At 48.3% G+C, this 20,000-nt stretch overlaps 5 protein-coding genes across 9 annotated transcripts in view; 2 read left to right on the plus strand and 3 right to left on the minus strand.

The window, feature by feature from the left end:
- c3b.1 (complement component c3b, tandem duplicate 1) overlaps positions 1 to 4,688 on the minus strand; it is a 15,546-nt gene extending 10,858 nt beyond the window's left edge. Inside the window, 11 exon segments of the mRNA XM_062455825.1 lie at positions 788 to 916; positions 1,146 to 1,248; positions 2,212 to 2,299; positions 2,397 to 2,479; positions 2,754 to 2,842; positions 2,930 to 3,000; positions 3,093 to 3,258; positions 3,640 to 3,832; positions 4,145 to 4,189; positions 4,455 to 4,490; positions 4,672 to 4,688. Of these exon segments, the coding sequence (XP_062311809.1) occupies positions 788 to 916; positions 1,146 to 1,248; positions 2,212 to 2,299; positions 2,397 to 2,479; positions 2,754 to 2,842; positions 2,930 to 3,000; positions 3,093 to 3,258; positions 3,640 to 3,832; positions 4,145 to 4,189; positions 4,455 to 4,490; positions 4,672 to 4,688 (1,020 nt within the window).
- A 402-nt stretch (positions 4,689 to 5,090) lies between these two features.
- On the minus strand, positions 5,091 to 9,030 carry yju2b (YJU2 splicing factor homolog B). Of its 4 annotated transcripts, none has more exons than XM_062455820.1 (10): positions 8,970 to 9,030; positions 8,494 to 8,545; positions 8,078 to 8,131; positions 7,862 to 7,944; positions 7,551 to 7,606; positions 7,139 to 7,199; positions 6,818 to 6,960; positions 6,525 to 6,697; positions 6,036 to 6,174; positions 5,091 to 5,854 (listed from the first exon to the last, which is right to left on the minus strand). In XM_062455820.1, exons 2-10 carry the CDS (start codon positions 8,494 to 8,496, stop codon positions 5,316 to 5,318), a joined length of 1,251 nt encoding a protein of 416 aa, XP_062311804.1. In that variant the 5' UTR covers positions 8,497 to 8,545; positions 8,970 to 9,030; the 3' UTR covers positions 5,091 to 5,315. The 4 variants fall into 4 exon arrangements, with proteins under 4 accessions (XP_062311804.1, XP_062311805.1, XP_062311803.1 ...); XM_062455821.1 differs by having other exon boundaries at positions 8,494 to 8,538; positions 8,966 to 8,995; XM_062455819.1 differs by lacking the exon at positions 8,970 to 9,030 and adding an exon at positions 8,922 to 8,965.
- A 4,962-nt stretch (positions 9,031 to 13,992) lies between these two features.
- Positions 13,993 to 15,064, plus strand: LOC134016457 (persephin). Its single transcript, XM_062455823.1, has 2 exons — positions 13,993 to 14,107; positions 14,494 to 15,064. The coding sequence occupies exons 1-2, from the start codon at positions 14,029 to 14,031 to the stop codon at positions 14,973 to 14,975; spliced, it is 561 nt and encodes a 186-aa protein (XP_062311807.1). The 5' UTR covers positions 13,993 to 14,028; the 3' UTR covers positions 14,976 to 15,064.
- A 486-nt stretch (positions 15,065 to 15,550) lies between these two features.
- On the minus strand, positions 15,551 to 18,784 carry wdr83 (WD repeat domain containing 83). Its single transcript, XM_062455815.1, has 10 exons — positions 18,485 to 18,784; positions 18,203 to 18,319; positions 17,846 to 17,966; positions 17,551 to 17,656; positions 17,396 to 17,444; positions 17,186 to 17,312; positions 16,694 to 16,761; positions 16,392 to 16,500; positions 15,961 to 16,075; positions 15,551 to 15,797 (listed from the first exon to the last, which is right to left on the minus strand). Exons 2-10 carry the CDS (start codon positions 18,303 to 18,305, stop codon positions 15,630 to 15,632), a joined length of 966 nt encoding a protein of 321 aa, XP_062311799.1. The 5' UTR covers positions 18,306 to 18,319; positions 18,485 to 18,784; the 3' UTR covers positions 15,551 to 15,629.
- wdr83os (WD repeat domain 83 opposite strand) overlaps positions 18,713 to 20,000 on the plus strand; it is a 2,506-nt gene continuing 1,218 nt past the window's right edge. The window contains exons 1-3 of one of the 2 annotated variants that reach the window (XM_062455817.1): positions 18,713 to 18,909; positions 19,256 to 19,361; positions 19,884 to 19,981. In XM_062455817.1, coding sequence (XP_062311801.1) covers positions 18,860 to 18,909; positions 19,256 to 19,361; positions 19,884 to 19,981 — 254 coding nt within the window. In that variant the 5' untranslated portion in view covers positions 18,713 to 18,859. The remainder of the gene's footprint in view (positions 18,910 to 19,255; positions 19,362 to 19,883; positions 19,982 to 20,000) is intronic. The other variant, XM_062455818.1, reaches the window with a different exon arrangement.

Here is a 20,000-nt window from a genome sequence, read left to right on the forward strand (position 1 = left end):
AAAATGTGTTACTAGGGTACATTATTAATTTGTTAATTGCTAATGCTCTGAGAGTTAAGTCATGTTTTTATGTTGTGATGGTTCACAGAAAATGGCAAAACCAAATATTTGCGTTGGGGTTGAAGATCATGTTGACTCTGGGTGCCTCTGTGTTTACTGAAAAAAGTACTGTGTCATCATCCACAGTTAGCAAGAATTACAGATAACCAGACAACCAGGCAGACAGACAGTCAGACAGACAGACAGACAGACAGACAGACAGGTAATCTGACAGACAGGTAGCCAGACAGGCAGGCAGGCCAGGTCAGACAGACAGGTAGTCAGACAGGTAGTCAGACAGACAGACAGGTAGTCAGACAGACAGACAGGTAGTCAGACAGGTAGTCAGACAGACAGGTAGTCAGACAGACAGGCAGGCAGGAAGGCCAGGTCAGACAGACAGGTAGTCGGAACAGACAGACAGGTAGTCAGACAGACAGACAGACAGACAGGTAGTCAGACAGACAGACAGGTAGTCAGACATGTAGTCAGACAGGTAGTCAGACAGACAGACAGACAGGCAGGCAGGCAGGCCAGGTCAGACAGACAGGTAGTCGGACAGACAGACAGGTAGTCAGACAGACAGACAGACAGACAGACAGGTAGTCAGACAGACAGACAGACAGACAGACAGGTAGTCAGACAGACAGACAGACAGACAGACAGACAGGTAGTCAGACAGACAGACAGACAGACAGACAGACAGACAGACAGACAGGTAGTCAGACAGACAGGTCAGGCCAGGTCAGTGTTGGTACTCACCAGACTCAGTCATTACTGAGGCCTTGATGTAGATGGAACAGCCCACCAGGAGCTTGATGTCTGGGTAGGCAGCCTGGATCTCTGCCATGGTTAGAGTCACTGTCCCTGGATCCAACTGAGGACAGGACCGACAAATAATCATCTGATTAGATGGTTGGTTGGTTGGTTGGTTGGTAAGATGGCTGGTTGATTGGTTGGTTGGTAAGATGGCTGGTTGATTGGTTGGTTAATGATATCTTGCTGGATGTGTTTTGCTAAATGTCAATCAATCAATGATCAAAAAGCAATCGTGCAATTAACTAAACCAACAGAATGTCTACCTGACAGACTCTCAGGCGGTTTACCTCAGTGATCTGCTTAACTGTCGGTAACCTCTTCTTCAGGTTGTCCATCTCCACCCCAAACACCACATAGGCTGTCCCTTTCACGCTCTTTCCATACAGGTAGCTGAGAAACACACTCACAGTTAACACTCTTACCATACAGGTAGCTGAGAAACACACTCACAGTTAACACTCTTACCATACAGGTAGCTGAGAAACACACTCACAGTTAACACTCTTACCATACAGGTAGCTGAGAAACACACACACAGTTAACACTCTTACCATACAGGTAGCTGAGAAACACACACACAGTTAACACTCTTACCACACAGGTAGCTGAGAAACACACTCACAGTTAACACTCTTACCATACAGGTAGCTGAGAAACACACACACAGTTAACACTCTTACCACACAGGTAGCTGAGAAACACACACACAGTTAACACTCTTACCACACAGGTAGCTGAGAAACACACACACAGTTAACACTCTTACCATACAGGTAGCTGAGAAACACACACACAGTTAACACTCTTACCACACAGGTAGCTGAGAAACACACACACAGTTAACACTCTTACCACACAGGTAGCTGAGAAACACACACACAGTTAACACTCTTACCACACAGGTAGCTGAGAAACACACACACAGTTAACACTCTTACCATACAGGTAGCTGAGAAACACACACACAGTTAACACTCTTACCACACAGGTAGCTGAGAAACACACACAGTTAACACAGGCATGTGTAGTGGTTGTGTACTCCTTGTGCGTTGTGTATTGATGGCACCAGGTGTATGTGACAGACGTGGTCTTGCTCCATCAGAGGGTTCACTTGGCCAATGGTTGCTCCCACCAGGAGTCGAACCTGCCACCTCTGGCATCCCAAGCGCGACCACTACCAGCTACGCCAAAGAAAAGCTAGCTATTCATTGACGCGGGTGGCCTGTTACATACTTGAGGAGTGGGTTTCACCGATTCACACCGGCTACACATGTCAGGGCGTCACATTATAGTCTAGGTTTGTGTGTGGGATAGATGAAACTGTCAGATGCTGGTCTAGTCTCTAACACTGACCTGGCTGTGATTTCCACCTCCAGTTCGGTGTCGTCCACGCTGAAAAAGGGCTTCTTGGGTGTCAGGGTCACATTGAACGCTGGCAGGACTGAAATGGTGCCACACACACACACACACACACACATCAGGGGGTACTAATCCCACAGAGGGAAGGGACAGTGTGTACAAACCATACATCATCTTACCATACTTCTTCACTTCAAACTCAGCTCTGAACATGTTCTCCGCCGAGGTGTCAAACTTTGCGATCACCTTCCATTTCCCCTCACTGTTTACGAGCAACAAGGTAGAGTCAGAACCAATGAAATCCTTCATTGAACCTAATTTTTGTATTTGTCTATTGATGTTTCTGCCTGAAGATATTTTGTCACCAAAGAAGAGTAAATTAGAGGACACTGAAATAGAAGATAATGACAAAAATACGCTTTGTAAAATGACAAGCAGGAAGTTAGACAAGTTAGACCACACTATGGACACCTTTAACTTGCCTAACATTCTGTATTGAAATCCTATTTATTGTGCGATGTTTTAAGATTGCATACTTTACGCCGTCAAGCAGCTTGAAATTGTCGGAGTAGACACCGTTGGCGGCTCTGACTGACTTCTGATGGACAGTCACCCCATCCGCGTTCTAGTGCACACACACACACACACTTTCAATTTCATTTGGATTATTCAAATATAACTTAAATGTAAATAATACTCGTTATGAAAATACCTCAAGTTCGACTGTGAGGTCATCTTCAACAGACTGAAAGGCCGGAGTCGACAGGAAATATCTGAACATCACTAGAGAGAGAAGAAAAGAGATGGACCGGTAGAGAGAGAGATCCAGACAGAGACAGGGCATCTGTTGTTTGTTTGTTTGTTTATCTGTTTACCAGTGTCCCCAGGGTTGTAGACCGGTTTGTCTGTTTGTATGAAGATGTAGCCCTTCTGGAAGGTTAACATGACGACCTCCTCGTGCCTGTAATAATCTCCGAATTTGACGTGCAGATATACAAACTTGTTCTTGGTGGCCTCTCTGTTCAGGAGCAGTGAGGAGAGCTGAGGGGATAAGTAAAAACTCACATTGAAACATCAGTCTGGTGAGACAAAGACAGAGAGAGCAAAGAATGACAGAAACGAAAAAAGAGGGCGAGAGAGTGAAAGAGAAATAAAAAGAGAAAGAGAGAATGAAACCAGGAATGAGTGAGAGAGTGAGTTACTGAAAAAGCGAGAGTGTGAGAGAGAGAATGACAGAGAGAGAGCGAGCGTGAAAGAAACAGAGAAGGACAGAGAGAAAGAGAGAGTATGAAACCAGAAATGAGTGAGAGTGAGATACTGAAAGAGCGAGAGAGAGTGAGAGAGAATGAATGAAAGACAGAGAATGACAGAGAGAGAGAGAGAGAGAGAGCCATATATTAACCCCCAGGTGTTCAGCAGCACCTGTAAGGTCTTGAGCGTGTTGAAGCCGTTGTTTGGGCCCAGCTCCACCGTGTCCTGCAGCAGCATCTGAGCCTTCAGAGGGAAGCCCATCACGCTGATAGTGACCCTCACCGTGTCGCTCACACCCTGCGCCTCCAGGTACACGCTCTCCTTCCTGTCTACCCTCAGCAAGTTAGGAGCCAGGACCAGGAACCTGGGGGGTGGGGGGGGGGGGGGGGAGGGGTGGGGGGGGGGGGGGGAGGGGTGGGGGGGGTGGAGGTATGGGTAGGGGGAGGGGTGGAGGGGTGTGTGGGGATGACGACATGAAGGGATGGGTAGGTGGAGGGGTGTGGGGGGGGGGGTGTGTGGGGAGGTGTGTGTGGAGACATGGAGGGAGGGGTGGGGTTGGAGGGATGAGGGGAACCGAACATCATCCTCTAAACAGAGTAGTTCCTTTGCAGGACTAGTAGATGGCTGACAACTGTTTTGACAAGCGAAAAATGAGTCTACGGTGAATGAATTTTACCTTGGAGCATCACTGGTATGTTTCTTCGGATCTATGCTCTTGGCGCTGGGTACATAAACAGTAAAATGAGTCTGTTCTCTTCTCAGCTTGGAGGACACAGCTATGGTCAGCGTCATACAATAAGAGACTAACATAAGATATACTTTAATGTCCCCAAATGGGAAATAAGTTCTGGACAGTTCCACAAAAGATACAAGAATGCACCAACATCTCAACAGTACAGTGGACATATTGACCACTGAGCCACTGGTCTCAACGATGGTTTAGTGATTTTGTTTCTGTATGAGCACGGACATACACATTTACTTACATCTGGGATTTGAAGTAGTCTTCAAAGGTTATAAATCTGCAAGGCACACAAGTGTAACGTTATGCTGACACAAACAAATCAATCAAAACCAATCCATCAAGTCAAATATATCTATGTGCACAGGTACGAATGGAGTCAGAACTGAAAGCGTACGGTCCCGACTCCACAGTCGAAGCTAAGATGATAGGTAAATTAAGATACACCTATATGAACAAACAGGAGATTAACAAACATGTTTATCTTAGTTGTAGCTACGTAATCTAAGTCGTAGAGACAACTTACTGGCTTCTGCTGCTGCAAGTGTTTAAAAAGACAAGAATCCCAAACCACTGTAGAGTCCTTCCAGTCATCCTGCCTCTCTGGAGCTCTACTCAACAACTGTCAATTCCTCCCCCCTCTCTCCACACCCCTCCTCTCCTCCACCTCACCTCCCCTTCTCCCCTCCCTCCACACCCCTCCTCTCCTCCCTCCTCTCCTTCTCCCCTCTCTCCCCACCCCTCCTCCCCTCTCCTTCTCCCTCCTCTCCTCCTCTCCTTCCCTCCACACGCCCTCTCCTTCTACCTCCTCTCCTCTCCTCCTCCCCTCCTCGTGGGGGAAAGGGAACACGGTTGGAAAAAGAAGACACCACAGAATGGCTCAAAGTGGCATGGCTTTATTGACAGGGGTGATCACTGCAGCTCTGCGTCTTTATAACACAATTTAAATATACAAACTATAATAAAAGAAAAAAACCTTGTGACCGGGGACAATTTGAAGACTGAAAGAGAAGTGGATAATCCTTTTGTAAACAACTGTGTGAAGGGGCCATGGTGAAGTCTATGTACACAGGTCAATAGTCCAGCCAAAGTTAATCCATTACTTTCACTGTCCGGGGTCCGACTCAGAGTCGCTGTAATCAGCCACCAGAGACTTCAGACGTGCCAGACTACTGCCCTGCTCCTCCACAGTCCCACAATCCTCTCCTTTCAACGACACAGCTCCATCCTCTTCCTCTGTGGTTTCCTCTCTCCCCGCCGGCCTCGCTCTCCCGTTTACCTCCGCAATCTCTAGTCCCCTCGTACGTGACGCATCGTCCGAATCCGACGCGTCCGTCCTGTGCGCGACGCCCAAATCCTTCCCCCGGTCCGCCCCGCTCTCCCTGCCTTGGGTTCCCGGGTCTGACTTCCTCCGCGTGACGGTGGCGCGGGGCCGCGACCAGGCCCCCTCGGTGCGCCTGCGGATCAGGCTGGAGGACGTGGCGGGCGAGGGGCCCAAGGCCTTGGCCACGGCCGCTCCTTTGCCCTGCAGCCCCAGCTTGTGGAGCAGGCTGCCTGCGGCGCCCCCCTGGGGCAGGGAGGGGGAGCCGAACCAGGAGCGCGTGGAGATCTCCTTCCGTTTGATGTGCTGCCTGTCGTCGTAGGCTTCAGGGGGGGGGGGGGGGAGGGTCGAGGAAGGAGGGGAGGGTGTAGAGGAGGAGGGGCGAACGTAAGAAATAACAGGTTCATGTCAGAACGCGGCAATTCGGCACTTGGAAATACCGTCAAATACTTGGGAGGCACTTGATTGACCTAACTGTGTGTGTGTGTGTGTGTGTGTACTAACAGTCAGGGGCTGTGTAGGTCAGCAGCGCAGCCAGCTTCTTGTCCTCCTCCTTCTCAGGAACCAGAGGGATGGACAGATTCATCCTCTTCCTCACGGCGTTGTCCTTCTCCTCCTCGTCGGCCATCACTCTCTTCTCCGTCTGCAGGGGGGGGGGGGGGGGGACACACACAAACAAACTGTGGGTGTGATACTTCTAGCTTCATGTCACTGTTGTGGCTCGGTCAAACCTGGTCAGGAATGTTCCTATGGAAACCCACACCCTTTTGTTTCTGAGGAAAGGCTCAGAAACCAGATCTTTCTATAGGATCAAGTTTACCATGTCAATATAAAAGGAGCTCGTACCTAACAGAAGGGCTAACTCAGTGGCAGTCGTGTGCCCTCTGGTGATAGATATTGTTTTATGGATATCAACGGACCTATATTGGAATTTGGCATGTTGCTCAAAGCCCTAGCACGACTGGACATGTCTTTCAGGGGCCGTGCAGTTACCCTGAACTTCCTGCGGAGGGTGCTGTTGAGCTGGAAGTCGTCCCTCCAGCCCTCTTGGTGCTCCTGGATCTGAGAGAGGGAGGGCAGGGCGGCCCGCAGCTTCTCCTTGTCCTTGCCTCCGTGATCCAGCTTGAACATGGGGTCTGTCTCCAGCTTCTCCTTGTCTGTGCGCTCTGGGACAGAGGGAGAGGAGGTGTTACCACACACACACACACACACACACACACAGGGACAGAGGGAGATGGGTGGAGGAAGAACGAGATGAAGAGGGAGGGAGGGTTGTAACGGTGCACCTGTGGTGAGGATCTGCTCGTTGTCAGCCATGTCCCAGCGCTCCTCCTTCCGCCGGGCCCCGCTGATGATCAGGTAGTCACAGGTGGCCGGGTCTGTCTGCATCTCAATGTAGTTCACACACAGATGACACTTCATCCTGAACCTGGACACACACACACACACACTTTATGTTAGGGATCAGGACATTGTTTAAAGAATAATCTGGCACATTCTTCAAAAAGACACATTCTATAGGTATAGACATTACAAGGCAGTAGAAAAAACATCTTGCGTTGATGAAGGGCTGTCACTAGGATACACACACACACACACACACACACCTGTAGATGGGCGTGGTATAGTAGTTCCCCATTTTCTTCTTCTCTGCATTGTAGCGCACCCCTAATGGAAGACACGCACAACAGGAATGGACGTGTGATTCACACGTGGGTTAGTCAGAGGCACCCAGAGCTCTGGCTAAGAGCGTCTGCTAAATGACTAAACGCAAGACCAAACATCAACTGCAGATCTGGGGAACATTTACATTTTACATTTAGCAGACGCTCTTATCCAGAGCGACTTACAGTAAGTAAGTAAGACTTACATCCCCTCGAGGCAAGTAGGGTGAAGTGCCTTGCCCAAGGACACAACGTCATTTTGCACAGCCTGGAATCGAACCGGCAACCTTCTGATTACTAGCCCGATTCCCTAACCGCTAAGCCACCTGACTCCTCGCTAGGCGCCTGAACTCACCCATGCCGATGTGATTCCCACAGCCATCACACCAGATGTTATAGGGCATTTCAAACCTGAAAACACACGAGGAACCAGGGTCAGGTGCTGGTTCTGCTGAGGGACGTGTTTGTATGTGTACGTGTTGGAGAGAGATGTGGCGTGTGTGTGTGTGTGTGTGTGTGTGTGGGGGGGGGGGGGGACTGAGAGAGAGAGAGAGAGAGAGAGAGAGAGAGAGAGAGAGAGAGAGAGAGAGAGAGAGAGAGAGAGAGAGAGAGAGAGAGAGAGAGAGAAAGAAAGAGAGACTACTACATTGAAAGAGCGTGTGTTACCGGATGACAAGGATCCCCTGGGACAGTTTCTTGGCTCTCTCCCTGAGAGGGTGGGTATTGTGGTAGCCGTTGAGGGAGCCATGCTAGAGAGGAAGGACAAACGTAGGAGAGAGAGCCGGAGAGGAAAGAGAATGAGAGAAAAGCGTTCCACAGGTCATCAAAATACACAATCATCACAAGACCAGACCACAAATTTGTGTGTGTATCCATACTTACCTTAGCAGGGTCAAAGTCGGGAGGGTAGTACTTGTTCACTCCTTTCCTCTCACCCTGTGAAAGAAGATATAGTTACGCACACACTTAAGATTGCTCTCTCTAGCATGTTTTTGGTGAATTTCCTGTGTGTTAACCCTCGTGCTGCCTTCGGGTCACATGACCCAAAGGTTCATAACGAACCATCGTTGTGTTTACCCAATTTTACCCAATACAAAAACAAATTAAAATAATTTTCTTTTAACCTTTGCAATGTGGGGGGTCTGAGACAGCCCAACGGTTAAAAGAAAATGCTTCACTTTGTCTTTGTATGCGGTAAATCTGTCGCAATACGACGGTGGGTCACAATGACTGATGGGTCAGAATGACCCGAAGATAACACAAGGGTTAAGACAGATTCGGATGCATTGTGGACTCACCATGTTGTCGTCTAGGTCTTACACGACTAGAAATGAAAGGGTCTTCTTTAATCTAGAAAAGGAACATACGAGTTTAGACTAGTAGCTCTCTGCTAATTGCTAGGTTGTACAGACAGCTAGTTGACTATTTCGTGGCGTAAACGTGTTTTATTGCGTGTCACTTAGCTCTATAAGAATACGAGTTAAATTACTGGTTTTGTTTTGAGGCTGACATTAGCGTATTGTTTTGCGTTGCCGTTGGAGTATCGACTAGTAGTACTAACTAGCACTAGCTATCTGGCTAGCAAGCGTTGAGTAATACTAGCACTACAGTAGCTAGCTAGCTATCCAGCAAAGAAAGGATGGCTATCCGTGTTAGAGATTTAAATAACATGCATCGATAATATATAAACATGATTATATGGGGCTAAACTACGACATATACAGACATAAATTCGTTAGATTTCGATTTACAGTTCCTAAACTGCTTGACTTACAGGTGAGCAGCAAGCTATGATCGGACGGAAGAACAACACGCGTACTAGAAACGTCATATCCGCGTTTCACGTATGAGGTCAAAATATAAATAAATAAATCTTATTTCTGCAATGTTGACAACTTTGAAATACTATTGATTTAATAATTTACTTTTATGGTTTACAAAGTATGTAGTTACAGTGGACCCTGAAAAGGGCCTTGCTATTCCATGACATTCAATCCAACTCTACAGTCACCTTTCACCCCTAACCGATTTCGAAGCCTGTTGAGATGGAAACCAAACCAACGATCAGAACGAACACTGTACGTACTTAGCCTACCGAGTCCAACATACTGACAGTGCTCCGTCTGAGCCCCCACATAACTCAATCAGAATACACACATACACACACCTGGGCAATGTGTGTGTGTGTGGGGGTAAAGCACCTGGGCAAAAATAGAGAGTTTCCAGGCAGCTGATGAATACGTTGCCAGAGCAATGTGAGGGATACCCACTCTGGTGTTCCCCTGCATCTGGGCTGAATTGCACCTGAGACCAAGCTCGCTATGGCCTGGTTAAAAGTCCTCCATCTTGGAAACTGGAAAGACAAGGGCAGTGGAATGCAGACCACAACAAGGTTCCTGTACACATACAGATTTGGGATTTATGGGTGGGTTTAAAACACACCGAACCACATGAAAGCATTTGTCATTCTTATTTCCAATGTGGAAAGTATTTTTCTGGAATCAAGTATGGGAGGATGAGGGAAGGAACGGATACATACCCAGTGATTGAGGGGGGATTTAAATGGGGAATGGGACACAGATGGATCGAGGGAGAAATAGAGGGAGGGAATAGTGAAAAAATAGATTTAAAGATGGGGGTGCAGCCCTAACCAGAAAGTGAGGGTTCAAACTATAGCGGGATGCAGAAAGCGATGGATGGAAGATGGAGAGGAGGGAGGGAGGGATGGATGGAGAGGGAGGGAGGGATGATGGATGGGAAGGGTAGAAAGGAGGAGGAAGACAGGGGGAGATGGTATTTCTGATCAGGCCTATCTTCAGGAGCCTGACAGGTTTGATGAGGTGAGCGGATCGAGGGGATGGCTGGATGGGAAGAGAGGAGATGTGGGCAGGTAGCTTGTCTGATGTGGAGATTTAAGGTGTAAACAGGAGCTATTGCGAGTTTTACATTCCATGACTTAATCCTTCTAGAATGCTTCCCATTACAGGAACGATGCGCTCCCGACATTCCTGCCCTGCTCAGACGAACCCTATATGGACTGGCCCAGAGACCAGTTCCTCACGGAATGCACAGCGCGGCCCTTGTGGAATTAGAATACAAAGAACCCGAAGCAACACAATTGAATTGGAACTCAATGTCATTCTAATCCTACAACTGGCAGACAAGTCGTGCAGCAAACAGTCAGAGTCTCTCAGAGTCCGTACACTCAGAGTCCGTACTCTCTCAGAGTCCGTAGAGTCCTACACCCATCCCCAGGTATCCCAGGGGATGGGTGTAGCTTAGTGGTTGCGTATTTAGCTGCAGAATCATAGGCCGCAGGATCAGATCTGCATCTTACGTCGCTTTGGAGCGATGCTAAATGAATACACTGCGTTGCATCAATCTGTGACAGTCCACTCAGAACTGGGGGAGGGGCAAATGGTCTCATTTACTGGAAATTCAGGAGGATCTGAACCTCCAGTAAATGAGACCATCATCCCTGTTTGCCCCTCCCCCACTCCTCAAGGGTATCCCATGCTTCTTGAGGTTTCATGAACTGAACGGATGATCAATCAATCGGATTCTGTTTCCGAAGAGATCCATACAGCCCTAGAGTTGCGGGGGTTTATTGATAGAATCCAGTCGATTAATTTATCATCACCTTCAAAGTCGGCGTATAGATCCACATTATGCAGATGAGTGGTGTTTCTGTCTTCTCGGTACCAATCTTAGACCCATCTCTTTTCACTTCCTGTCCGGGCTACTTTTAGCCTCGCCGGGGTCGGGGGTCGGGGGGGTGGGGTGGGGGGGGGGGGGGGGGGGGGGGTGGTTTAGTTCAGTGGTAGAGCGTTTCAAAGTAGTTCAACAGGCAGGAGGGTTCGAATCCCTCTCTGTAGGTTGCGTTGGATGAAAGTGTCTGCTAAATAAAGACGTTATAGTCTGGTTATAGTGTCTGTGTGTCTGTTAGTCCATCACACAGTAATTTTGCCTTTGTCCGCTATGGGCGGTCTGGTTTCTAACTGACCTAAGGGGGGAACTAAATCACTGGTGGGGGGCATGTTTACTTGTTGTTAATATCCTTATTTTACTTCCACACGGTGATCTACAGCTCAGATACGGAGCAGGAAACACCGTATCCAGGAAACCACGGGCCTGCAGTATTTTGACGTGAATCTCCCAAGACAAGCCAGCCATCCGGAAGACAATTCTTTAGGCCGTCAACGATTCTGTCACACGCCAGCATGGAGGTGTGCCACTCAAACAGGGAACTAATGTGCTGGTTGCGGGCATTTTTAGACGTTTTGACATCAAAACAAGGCGAAGTGTACAGTTTTTACATATCTTTCATTCTGTTGATCATGCATAACAATTAAGACTGTCTGATGCCGTATCTTGTTCTTCTCAGTGAAGCTGTTATCGGAGACCTTGGATAGGAAAAGTGCCAATCTCTTTCTTTTTGATGACAACATGCCAATCTGCTATTTGCCTGTTTTATCTTTTCTTCTATTTAGGACATTGCCATTAGATTCCTTTCATTCCAACTCACCTGAGACTTCAAAATTCCAGAACGCTTCTTCAAACAAAAATTCCTGTGGGCTTGCAGTATCTACACTGTATTCCTCCTCCCTATCCTCCCTTCCTCTCCCACCTCCCCCCCATCTCCATCTCTCTCTCTCTCTCTCTCTCTCTCTCTCTCTCTCTCTCTCTCTCTCTCACTCTCTCTCTCTCTCTCTCTCTCTCTCTCTCTCTCTCTCTCTCTCTCTCCCTCTATCTCTCTCTCTCTCCATCTCTCTATCTCTCTCTTCTCTCCCTCTCTCTCTCTCTCTCTCTCTCTCTCTCTCTCCCTCTCTCTCTCTATCTCTCTCTGTCTCTCTCCGGGAGGTGGAAGGAATGTGTCAGACCCTTTGCCCTCTCACGCTCCCCTTGTCCCGGTGGATTTAACGGGAGATGAATCGGTGTTTCCGTGTGCTCGGCGAGCCTCTTCCCATCTCTTCCTCGTCAGGAACGCGGAAGGCTCTCCTGGAGAGGGCCGAGTCAAACGGCGGTCACCTTCCCAGGACGCATCACTTTCCAGCACAGTCACGGCACTGGGACACTCATCGCGGCATCACATCCGTGGCCTCGGTGTCAGTTGAAACACGAAGCATTCGGATTCGTGTAAATCACTGTCTAGACACAGCGTCCTTCCTCTCTGACTATCCAGGCTGACCGAGCCTCCGCTCCTGGAAATGTATCCAAATTTAGCAGTACACTCTGACCCAGACAAGGTCCTGGGATCCAAAGGAACACGTGGATGTCTCTAGACATGGCCATGCCACCCAGGAGGATTGTGAGGGAAACATTTCTAGCTCATCCCTATATCCGTCTTACGGTTTGACAGGACCACTGTCTGTCAGGCTTCTGGCCTTTGTCTACATTTCCATGCAGGTTTTTCCTTCTCAAAGATATCAAGTAGATTCTGATCAGGAGCAGGTTAGTTCCTCGCTGCATGGAACCTGTACTGGCGATGTCTAGCCGTACACAAACCACTGATCTGGGACTCAGTCCCAATGGAAATACATGATGCTTTAAAGGTGAGCTTTAATAAAGAGGATGTCTGTTGGAGTGGTTTGAACCCGTCTATTTCCTTCAGTCAGCCTGTCTTTCTGTTTGTCCATCCCTCCTTCCCTGTGTCTGTCTGTCTGTCTCTGTCTGTCTGTCTGTCCATCCCTCCATCCCTGTGTCTGTCTGTCTGTCTCTGTCTGTCTGTCCATCCCTCCATCCCTGTGTCTGTCTGTCTCTGTCTGTCTGTCCATCCCTCCATCCCTGTGTCTGTCTGTCTGTCCATCCCTCCATCCCTGTGTCTGTCTGTCTGTCTCTGTCTGTCCAATTCGACGTGTCGATGGCTCACTTTTTTCCGAAAAAATGAACAACAAGGCATTGCCGAAGGCCTTTTTGCGATCCCTACCCAAATAAGCTCATGCGCTTGTGCGGGTGTTTGAGTGTATGACATTGCGCTGGGATGACTTCAGACGCCACTCCTTCTCCCCTCTTTCCCTGCCTGCTGTTGGCGGTTGCATAAGCACAACCTGTCAACCACACATTTCTGATCAAATCCCTCAATTTATGAGATTTAAGACCAGTCGCTAGCCGAGGAATGTCCATTAAAATAGCTTCTGTCATGTACTTCTATCTTTTAATTACGACCTGACCCGTCTGTCTTTCCATTTAACCCTTCCCGTGCCTCATCCATCCGTCTCTCTTCTCCCTCTCTCTCTCTCTCCCTCCCTCTTTCATTCTTTCTTTCTCTCCCCGGAGGTCGTCATCCTTGACCCATGTGTGTGCATCCCCCAGCAGCATTTGTATCCTCTGTATTTGTCCTCATGTGCTTTTGTTTACCTAGGCTAGCTCTGGTTCATCTCAGTTCCAGCCCTCCATCGCGGCGTGGGAAGTCCAGTCTTTTTCCTTCTTCTCTACCCCTCCCTCCCCCCCCCCCCCCCCCCGCCCCGGGCCTTCATATCCATCCGTCGGAAAACAGCTGGGATGCTCCAGACACAGGATTTATTTACCTGTTTCGATAATCCTAACATGGCTCTTTTCAGGTCGAATATCCATCCATCCCTGCTCCCCAGGTGAGCTGGAGAGGGTTAGTCCCCTTCTCCTCCTCCCCTTTGATTCATCCTCGCCCCCCGTCCCTGTCTCAACCCCCCCCCACCCACCCCCACCCCCCGTTCTGAAAGGTATATATGAGAGGTTGTGACTCCTCTGTCTCGACATCGCTCGTTCGCACTCGTCTTTCACTCCTGCGACGTGGTTGTTCTTCACCCAGCGTAGGCGGACAGACAGACGGACGGAGAGAGCTCGAGGGAGATACGATGAGGTTCCCGCTGAAGCTGGTGGTGTTGCTGTTCTGCGTGCAGAGGGGGGACGGACGCGGACTGAGGTCGCTCCTTGGTAAGGCTGACCTTTGACCTTTTTGGACAGCGAGGGCAGTGAGTTGGGGCGTCTCGACCGGTGTGAAGAATTTTGAGGCTGTGTGTGTGGTGGATGTTCTTTATGGCTCCCTGGAAATGTGGGTTTGTAACATACGATGCTTGTAAAACGTTGAAAGCCTTATCGATTGCTGGATATCTGTCATTATTTAGCATGATCTGCTTCGCCTTGTTCATTTGACTGTATTTTAATCCAAGGATTTGAAAAGTCATTGGAGATTTCTAAGGGTCTGTTCTTTGACCAAAGAAACCTGACAGAAAGTTCACTTTCCATTTGACCGAAATGTTCCAGTAACATAACGTTAACCCTTCACTTAACCGTTCTTTCTTATTCTCTCTATCTTTCAGAGCAGAGAAGTGACGCAGGTTCTCCAGAAGAGGAGAGCAGAAGTGGAGAGACCAGGGAGGACGACAACCCCGAGCCCCAGCGGAGAGGCTCCGTCGCTGGGGAGCCGTGGTCCCTTCTCCCCCTCGCCTCCATCCAGACCCCCGGCCTCCTCTCCCGCCCCCGGCGCGGTGCCTCCACACACTGCGGCCTGCGCACTCTCCTCCTCCAGGTCCGAGACCTCGGCCTGGGCTACGACTCGGACGAGACCGTCCTCTTCAAGTACTGCAGCGGCTCGTGTCCCCACGCGCGCTCCAACCACGACCTGACCCTCACCAGCCTGCTCCTCCAGGGGGCACTGCCGCCCCCTCCCATGGGGGAGCTGTGGCACAGCACCCCCTGCTGCCGGCCGACCCACCACGAAGACTTGGCCTTTCTGGACAATCGCCACCGCTGGCACAAGGTGGAGAAGCTGCTGGCTGCAGACTGCAGCTGCGTGGGCTAGGGGAGGGGCCGTGTGGGAAAGGGGGAGGAGCCGCACAAAGAAGGGGAGGGGCTGGCAGGTGGAGGGTGAAGGGTGTGCTGTGCTGGTGTTTTCAGTGTCATCTACAACCTTTTATAGGTGCTGTGGGTTTTTCCCTTGTGAGGCTCAGATGATATTTCTGGAACAGACAAACTGTATATGAGCTGTCATATGCTGCAGTTTTAGGCCCTATAGGCACATTTCTGCAAGGGGGCAAGACTGTTCACGCGCTTGTTTCAGAAGCTAACGTTCAAGAGTGAAAGACTAAGCTGTTTCAGTGCCTTTTCTGGTCATGACAAGAAGGGATAAACATGTCCTTTGCTGTCTAGCTGCACTCTATGGTGCCCAAAGCTGTTTTGCTGAGTCAAGTTAGTCCTCAACAAACCAAACAATATTTATGTACAATAAATTATTTATTTATTTGATATCCTTTCTATTTGATGCCGATTAACTTATTTTGTGTTCTTCTGTACATATGTAAATAAAGAAAAACTTCACACTTTACTTGTTGTACTATTGTAAATGGAGGGGGGGATAAAGATTGACAATACACCAGGTTATTACAAAAGGTTTAATAAATGTTTACTACAAAAATATGTACAGGAAAAACAACTAAACAAGCGTCACATTTTCTCCCTACGTTGCCACAACAACCTCCTCCTCCTCCTCCTTCACTTCTTCGGGCTCCGCCCCCCACACCTGCACACGGCCCTCCATGGCCGTGAGTAGGCGTGTCTCTGAGGGATGGAAGGACAGCGATTGGACGACAGCCTTCCCGACAGGAAGTTTCAGCGTCAGGGAACCCTGAGAGAAAGAAGCAGGCGATAGAACGCAAAATCTTCAAACCACTCCAGTTTCTCAGCCTTTACAGGGAGTCAGGTGGCTGAGCGGTTAGTACACACACGTCAACGTCGGTAACCAAATTAAGCAACCAAATCAGCCAGCCAATCAGGCTGGGCCGGCTCACCTCCACCAGGTCCCAGCAGTAGACGTGTCCGTCCTCAGAACAGCTTAGAACGTGAGTGTCCTTACTGGAGAGACAGCAGTCCAACTTGTAGCCCTTCATCTTGTGGCCAGAGTACCTGGAGCACAAGAACCACTTGTCAACAACAACAACAAATGTAATATGATTATTATTCACATGCTTCCAAGCTCAGCTCAACATGGCCAAACAACAAGAGCACTGAGGCTAGGCTACAGCTGGGTAAAGCAGGGAAGATTGAATATTGAGCGTAACCCTATTTAGTTCAAGTGACTCTGCCTGTTTAATTGACACGACCCTTTGATTTGATCAACGTGAGCCTTTCCCTTTGATCGACATGACCTACTGCAGAACCGTCAAGGTCTTTGTGTATATCAATGTGCCTGTCTCTGTGTGTGGGTGTGTTCAGTACTCACTCTCCAAGCATCTCCCCAGTGCTCTTGTCCAGCAGTCGTACGGTGGAGTCCAGACTGGAGGTCAGGGTGCACTGGCCGTCCTGGCTGAAACACACACACGTGATGGGGCCTGAAACACACACACACATCAATATGAGAGCATCATCTCCTCAAATCCATAGGTAGTCATAGCTATCAATATTGATCTATCTTGATAAAAAAAAAACATATTGTTCTACAAGTCAGGAGTTACTGCATCCAATGTCAAACGGGAGTCTGATATAGGTACCAAGAGGAACAGTGTAAGTGAAGAGGGTACTGACTGTTTATGAAGTCCACATGCAGCTGTCCCATTCTCAGGTCATAGCGCCTCAGTCTACCATCCACAGACCTGGAGGGACAACACAGATTGACATGAGTGTATTCAGAATACATGCTCTAATGCCACACTTTTACCATTGTTTTTGATATACGTTTACCTACTTCAGCCACATGCACCTCATTGTCTTACCTCGAGATAAAAACGTCTGCTAAATATCTGAATGGGACATTACTACCCACGTTAAGGTACAAGTCTGGTGCCGTGTTCCTGACTGAGTGAAGACAGAGTTTCCGATGTGGCATTCCAGGGCTCTAAAGCTGCAGAGCAGTGTTCTAGTGCAGTGTTCTAGAACCGTGTTCTAACGCCGTGTTCTAGAACCGTGTTCAAACACTGTGTTCTAGAACCGTGTTCTAGAACTGTGTTCTGGTGCAGTGTTCTAGAACCGTGTTTCTAACGCCGTGTTCTAGAACCGTGTTGTGGTCGCCCTACTGACCCGGTGAGCAGCTCATGCTCTGCCACCTTCAGGTTGCTGATGCCGTCACGGGCCTCGTCCAGGATCTGAATCGGCTCAAACCTCCTGGACCGGGTGTCCCAGCAGCGCACCGTACCGTCAATGGAGCCTGGAGACACACACACATCTTGTTACCTAGTTTAGGTAGTACTCTCTCCTGTGTCAAACTAGTCGGGAAAGGTGGAGACTCACCAGATAGGATAACAGTGGCTTCCTCATTGAACTGTACACAGTTTACTTTCTGTAAAACAGAGACGACACGTTCAAACATCAAACTCTTTTTTTCTCTCTCTCCCCCTTGTTCCCTTCCTTTGTGTCCTGCCCCGTGATTGGCTGTTGTCTCTCACCCCTGCGTGACCGCGGAGCTTGCGTGTGACCTGTCCTGTCGCCACGTCCCACAGGATCACCGTCTTGTCCGAACTGCAGGAGCACAGCAGGCTGTTGTCGTAGGAACTGAGGAAACGACAGAAAAACAACATGACTTTGGAATAAACTGTCACGATCAATGATATATCATTAGAGTAAGCACTTCTAAACCTTGAATTTCAATTCTACTTTCTACATTCACTACTTGTTGCTTTGGATAAAAACATCTGTAAAACTAATTAAATGTAATGTAACATTTACAAAAAACTACATTACCCATCAGCATCTAAGACCTCGTATCCATGGCCACTGTAGGTCTTCAACAGAGTTCCCCTGCTGACACTCCACAGCTTCAGAGACTTGTCACTGCCACAGGACAACAGGTAGTTCCCATCCGCTGTGAGACGGCGGGATGGACAGAGAGAAAGATAGAGAGAGACGATGGGATAAAGAGAGAGAGGGGGGCAGGAGAGAGGGCCGAGTGAGAAAGTTAGAGAATCTATAAATTGATCTGTTTGCCAAGCCGCTTCTGAAGATGTTCAAGAAACCCACATAAAAATGGAAAAACATGCTGCTACTAGTCTCTTTGTTTCATTCTATCTCCCTCCACCCCCCTTTCTCTGTCTCTCTCACCGTTAAAGCGCACGGCTCTGATAGCGCCTTGGTTGCAGTCTATGGTCCTGAGAAGGTGTTGGGGGAGCTGCGGGACCTGGGGTTTAGGCTGGGGGAACGCCATCGCAAGTCCTGGCTCTGAAGAAAGAAAAATAAAGACCACATTACAGATTCACTTTTGCGTGTGGTCTGTGTGCACACGTTTATTTCCAATTCTACGTGTTTGTCTTGCTAGAATACCACTTAACGTTAGCTTCAGTTTGAGAACCATGCATAATCTTATGAAACATTAAAATAACTTACTAGCAATACTCTCAGAATATTTTATTTTGATCTTTGACACAACATAATTGGTCGAAGTTGTTACGAAAATCTATTGTAAGAAATGTTCGTTCCCGTCTTTTCTGTGTATTTCCGCTAGCAGGACACGCAATGCATGATGGGCTGTCAATATACTTCCAAAGTAAGGGTTCTACAGTATTTTACTTTGCTTACATGCATAACTATCCTTACTAGAAAGGGAACTTAAATTTGAGCTTTTATTTTGAAGAAGATCTCGAACGCAATTGAGTCCATTCACAAAACTCCGACTAGCCGATCAGCTGTCAAATTCCACTCCCAGCCTTGGCACTGAATTAAGCATCTTTAAACGAATACAAGAAACCATCAATCCTTAAGATGTCATCTAACAACATGGCAGATCCGAAAAGACAAAACAAGATATTAAGGTTGGCATTGTGTGACAGAAGCTCTTTTTACATCTTATCAAACGATAGAAAGCTAGTTCTAGCTAGCTAGCTTGGAAGCTGCCTGGCTAAGAACACATCAGTGTGCCTAATGCGATTAAAGACTTGCTAACTAGCAAGTCCATTTAGGCCATTAACTAGCTATCTTATGATTATCGATTACCAAAGCTGAACGGACAGGTTTTTATTGCGTACAGGCACAATGAACTATCTAGTAGTTTGTTTCTGTCATTCAGCTAGGACACGTAGTCTATACTTGGACTATTATAGCAGTCGCTAGCATTAGCCAGCTAGTAGATAGCTAATTTGCGATGTGTTGTCGTTAAAGGTACAAGCCCCCTAGCACGGAGGCAAACCCCACCCTGGAGGACCCGACGCCGGACTACATGAATTTGTTGGGGATGATTTTCAGCATGTGCGGCCTGATGCTCAAGGTGACATAGCACCTCCCTCGTCACGCGACCACTCTTGTGTGTCCTCGCACCCCTCCCCCACTATCAGCCAGTGCGAGTGTGTGTGAGACATAATATATAACCTCCCTAGCGTGCGTTTTAATATTCACCCTCCTTAGAGTGTGTGCTTGTGTGGCCACCACTCTAAAGAGGTGTTGCCCTAAAAAGGCCTACCCATCCCACTGATCCATTTACCATATTAAAGGTAAACTCGCCTTTTTAGATGTATATGCCTGAAGGACAGTCCCATTCAGCATGTCACCACAAGGGCACATGAGACTACATGTGAATGTGGTACCCAACCTCAGGGGGGTGAAGAGTGTATTGATTACACTGTGTCTGGTTTGTCTGTTGGATTCGGGTTTATTGATTGGTTTTCATCGTCACATCTTCTTCGTAGGCATGCAGAGCCTTGTCAGCATTCTCTTTGTGTGTGTGTGTGTGTGTTGTTGACTGGGGTGTGTTCATGTATATTAATGTCTGACCTGTGTTGTTGTTTTACAGCTCAAGTGGTGTGCGTGGATTGCGGTGTACTGCTCCTTTATCAGTTTCGCAAACTCCCGCAGCTCAGAAGACACCAAGCAGATGATGAGCAGCTTCATGTGAGTACGACACACACAC

The sequence above is a fragment of the Osmerus eperlanus genome, unplaced genomic scaffold (genome assembly GCF_963692335.1).
Source record: "Osmerus eperlanus unplaced genomic scaffold, fOsmEpe2.1 SCAFFOLD_145, whole genome shotgun sequence".
NCBI lineage: Eukaryota > Metazoa > Chordata > Actinopteri > Osmeriformes > Osmeridae > Osmerus > Osmerus eperlanus.